The sequence below is a fragment of the Cariama cristata genome, unplaced genomic scaffold (genome assembly GCF_000690535.1).
Source record: "Cariama cristata isolate BGI_N322 unplaced genomic scaffold, ASM69053v1 scaffold2076, whole genome shotgun sequence".
Lineage (NCBI taxonomy): Eukaryota > Metazoa > Chordata > Aves > Cariamiformes > Cariamidae > Cariama > Cariama cristata.
This window is the reverse complement of record NW_009623664.1, coordinates 25,713-30,430: the sequence shown is the minus strand read 5'-3', so window position 1 is coordinate 30,430 and position 4,718 is coordinate 25,713. Positions and strand designations below refer to the sequence as shown.

The following is a 4,718-nucleotide window of genomic DNA, read 5'->3' as shown; positions in this document are numbered from 1 at the left end:
GTCTAGATTCATGAAACAGTGCAGCAGAGCCAAAATAGAGAAAGACGAGCACCATTTTCAACTTCTGTCACAGGTCCATAACACAGAGGTAAAACACAAGTGCCTACCTAGCTGTCAGGGAACTCCTACTCTTAAATTTTAAGGAGTATTTGAGCTTGGAGGTTTACCTACTGCTAACATCAGCTTGACTGGCAATAACATATGGAATTGCTTCTGAAACAAACTGCAACCAGGGCATTCCTATAGTATTTTGTCAAACAGTATGAAACATTTTAAACCTTAAAAAAAGACTATGCTATTCAGAATATTTATTGATAACCGTAAAATACTATGTTATGCAAATATGTATGTAGAGTTAACAGCTTTCAGCACATCTTAGAGCTGCTAAATGAAGTCGAAAACACATTGAGGTGAAAAATTATCTTGGTTATTCAAGTTGGTTTTCTTCTATTTGGATTTTTAACTATCTTGATCAAAATCTATAGAGGATGAATTACAAGTGTCACACACTCCAGATAGATAACATTTGGTAATGAGAAAAGTCTGGTCTGTCTTGGGCCTTGCATGTATGTACCCAGAGACTTCATATATTACAATTCACAAGATAACAGGGAAACCTGAATGAGAACAATGTAGACAGCTGCCCGGGGAGTGTGTGATAAACTCTCAGCTAAGATCTCAATAAGGCAATCAAGGTCACTTCCTACAAGAATAAGCAAAGAAACAAAGTGAGGGCACTAGGCCTCTTCCATGTACTTTTTGGGGCTGAAGCTCACATTCATCAGTGGTTCAAAACCTCTTCTCTGCCTTCGGTGCTGGAAAAGTACAAGCAGCAGAACGAGCATGACCAGAGCTATAAGTGCTCCTCCAATTGTGGATCCAACCACGACAGCCCACACTCGGGTTTCTTCAAGGGAACCTGGAAATATGAAACGTCTAAAGTGAGGAGAGCCCATAATTTCCTTTTTCAAATCACATGGAAGAAAGAATATGTCCCATAGCCTGGTAATTATGATTACTTGTGTGGCTTAGTGACCAACTGGCCACAGGGGAAGCTGGTAATGCACCATGTAACCAAGACGCATACCAGAGCCAGAGATCTTTCCTGCCAGAGAAGTCTACAGCTGGATTTAAATTTCAACCTTTCATACGAATTAAAGTGTTGAGAATGGGAAAGGTTAACAATGACAAGACAAAAAGACCATTCTCTTATCGAATCTGGCCAAATTATGAATGATTTAAGCAATTCTTTCTATGACATTCCAGCATAGCTGTTTCCAAGCTATTTGGTCAACAGAAAATCCTCAGATTTTCCTACAGACCACAAAGCAGGCTATTGTCAAACTTTTAACTGAAAACACTACTGAGTGTGGTTCTGCTGACCGGCTCCAGATCACATACTCTGATTTTGAACCACTTCTGGGGAACCACTGTCTTCTAAGATAACATTGCCCATTCTTACAATAACACTGCTCCGCTTGGCTGAATTTTGTGTTTTCATTTATGCTTTCAAAAGCAAAAATTGCCTGCTCCCCTGTTCTGAAAAATGCTACATATACTGAGATGGCAATAATTGCATTTGACTAAATATTCACAAAAAACTCGCAAAAGGTATTTAGAAGTTAGTTAGACACATGGGCTTAAGGAGATAGATGGCTCAGGGAGATGTCACACTGACTATAAAAGCAACTAAAAGTTGCCTGCAAACTCTGTCAACAAGAGTTGAGGGTAGTCATGCCCAAATTCAGTAAGGTCCCAAAATGAATTGTTTACCACTTTATCATCTTTCAAGTAAAAGCCAGCAATGTATTAACATATGTTGATTTCTAATGTGGTTACATGAAGTAGAATTAGCAAGTTATATATTTAGATAAAAGAGAAGGGTTTGGATGTAAAAACTTTATTGCCTGAACACAGACCATGCAGACAAGGATAGGCACACTGGTTCACAGGGAGCTAACAATTTATTTAGGTGGGAGTCGAGAAGCAGCAGAATCACAAGCTGCCTTTGTTCCCCTCTGGGTACCTCATGCCCAAAGGGCAGGAGCATTTCCAAAGCATGAGGTGGGACAGTAGTTCAAAGGGAAGAAAACATAAACTCCATAAAAGGGGAAGTTTAAATTTTCAGGGGAAATTCTGGGGACACCCCTGAGAAATGCACTGCATAAGCAGCTCACATGCCTCCACAAGTCAGGGCTCCCCTGCATGAACGCAGCCTGAGGACAAGAGTTTCAATCTTTTGCAGTCTATAGACCTTTAAACAGTCTCCACAGATTAAAACCACAGATATATGATAAGCAGTTAGAAGAAAATCCTGGCCACATAGGTTAGATAAGCACCTACTGCCTCTCAGAGGAATACCAAGGGGGAGAAAGAAACTGCTCAGATTTAATCTTTGGTAAAGCAGCTGAAGTAAGGTTTTCATACATTTCTTACACTTGTGCCTTTTACAAATATTTGTAACTGGTGTTGAAAATTTTGGATTTTGTGCACAAATGCTTAGCTTTCTTGGTTTTTGTCTTTACCTGATTTGTGTCAAAGATAATTTCAAATGCGTAGACAAACTCTAAGGCACATCACACCTATGGCCATGGAAAATCTTTAAAATTGGGGGTTTATAACATAAAACACCCAGGTACATCTCTCCAGGGTACCCAAAGATTAATGGACTTCATGTCTAATGAGATTCACGGCACAGTATTATTCAGGGCCTTCTGCAAAACAAGTATTTCCAAATGACTGGTGTTAGCCAGGCAAGCTCCCTGGCAGAGTGCCTGACCTCTGACAGGTTAAAGGATCCTGCAACGGGCATAAACAGTGCTGGGAACAGGAGCCAAAATCCAAGGCTCCTCAGCCCCAGAGGAGCACCGTTGTCAACGCTGGAACAGTTCGAGTTGATGCGTTTTGGAGCAGAGCAAACAGAGTATGTGCAGACTTGTAGTTACTATGGCTTACATGGTGAGTTGTAACTACCTGCATGTGGTACAATTGCTAGTGAGCAGGTGAATAGACCCATGCATTTTGTGAAAGGTGCCTTATTTTCCATATGCTTGTCATTGAAAATGTGAGCTGTCACACTGAAAATGTGAGCTCTCTCATCGCTTGGCCCAGAACAGCCTCCACACCTCTGAGACATACCTGGCAGGTCAATGGCGTAGGTGTAGCCAAGCTGCTCCACGGTTTGGAAGAGTTCATCATTGGTCACAGGAGGGAAAAAAGGGACCATGTTATACCGTCTGTTGTGACCGATGGGAGCCAGCTCCTCAGGCCAGGCATTGTGAGGGGGGTTGAACCGCTTCATCCACTCGTCAAAGATGGCATCAGTAAAGGAGTGAAGAACCTGCAAATCCAGGCATGGGTATGCACATTTATTAAGCTTCTTCAGAACTCAACAGCATTTAAAACACTCTTGTCTAAGGTGGCAACAGCTTTTGAAAGAGAGAGAAGAGAATAATCTAATTTAGGTGGGATTTACAGAATAGGCAACCAGGAAAGCTCATGAGAATGGAATAAATTGATCTCCTGTGTGGGACATTTTGCTGTATACATCCTTGTTGTTGCTTGTTCATAATAAGCTTTCTCCAGACAATTTAGTATCAGCTGGCATTGAATGGGCAGGTCCATCCTCTCGGGTGAGGGCCCACTGAGCTCATTCAAGCGAAGGTACCTCTCAAATGTATTTTAATCTCTCTCGTCTCTGAACAGATATGGAAAATTGTGGGAAACTTGATTCCCTCTTGCTCATTTTAGAGTGTGCCACCAGCTCCACAGCTCCAGGTACCCATTAATTTGATCAGGTCTTGCCCAGTGAGTTTATAGGTCTACAAAGCACCAATGCAGTTTCAGACAACTATTACAAATGTCTGGGGCAATTCAAATTAATTTTTGATGTACTTATGTTTTTTAATTAAAACCTTGGAAAAAAATTAGAAAATAATATTGCGTATAAAATTACAGCATAGAGGAATGAAGATTTCATTGTGTAGGAAAGAAATTCATGTAGGAATTCAAGGAATAAGCTGGAGAACCGCTACATAAGTATTTGGACTAATTTCTCCAACAAAAGTTTGCAAACTTAAAGGTAAGAAAGAAATTAATTATTAGAATTTCTCTATAGAATCACTGGTTTTTAATCTAACAAAGAGGAAAAGAAATTGGCATGAATTTATTAGGAGAGAAAGATGTGTAAGCAGAGTCAACTGTTGGCTTTTTATTTGCACATTACTGTTTGTGCTGCTCACTGCAGCACCAGTGAAATCACATTATTTCTATTTCCCAAGAGACCCTGAAATTAGATGCGCTTCCTTTTAGCCTGTGAATCTTGAAACAAAGAAACAAACTACTGAGTCTACTGCTTTAAAATAACTAGCCCCACTTGCAGTTTATCTTGTTGCTGTAAAATTGTCTGGCATAAGGCATTAAATTTAGATACCACCTAATGAAAGGATTCAGGGCAACATGGCTTGGAATAGCAGCTCTTCTCGCTAGAAATTTATTTTATATTTTACAAATGACCCTGAGATTTCTTCCCTCTTTATTTGACTATTATGCAGGCATGGCAGTGTTCAAGAAAAGATACAAGATTTCTCCTTTTTTATTGAAAGGACTTATTTTTAGGGAATTCACTTTACTGCTGTTCTGCAAACCTCTGGTGTGACAGGTGCCTTTGAGCCACAGCCACTGCCACTCACGCTGGGGGAAAAAGACATACCACAAAG

At 40.3% G+C, this 4,718-nt stretch overlaps 1 protein-coding gene across 1 annotated transcript in view; it reads right to left on the bottom strand.

The window, feature by feature from the left end:
- Positions 1-737: 737 nt before the first annotated feature.
- Positions 738-4,718, bottom strand: part of DCT (dopachrome tautomerase) — an 18,249-nt gene continuing 14,268 nt past the window's right edge. The window contains exons 7-9 of the mRNA XM_009702828.1: positions 4,647-4,692; positions 3,139-3,340; positions 738-919 (exon numbers count right to left, since the gene is read on the bottom strand). Coding sequence (XP_009701130.1) covers positions 738-919; positions 3,139-3,340; positions 4,647-4,692 — 430 coding nt within the window. The remainder of the gene's footprint in view (positions 920-3,138; positions 3,341-4,646; positions 4,693-4,718) is intronic.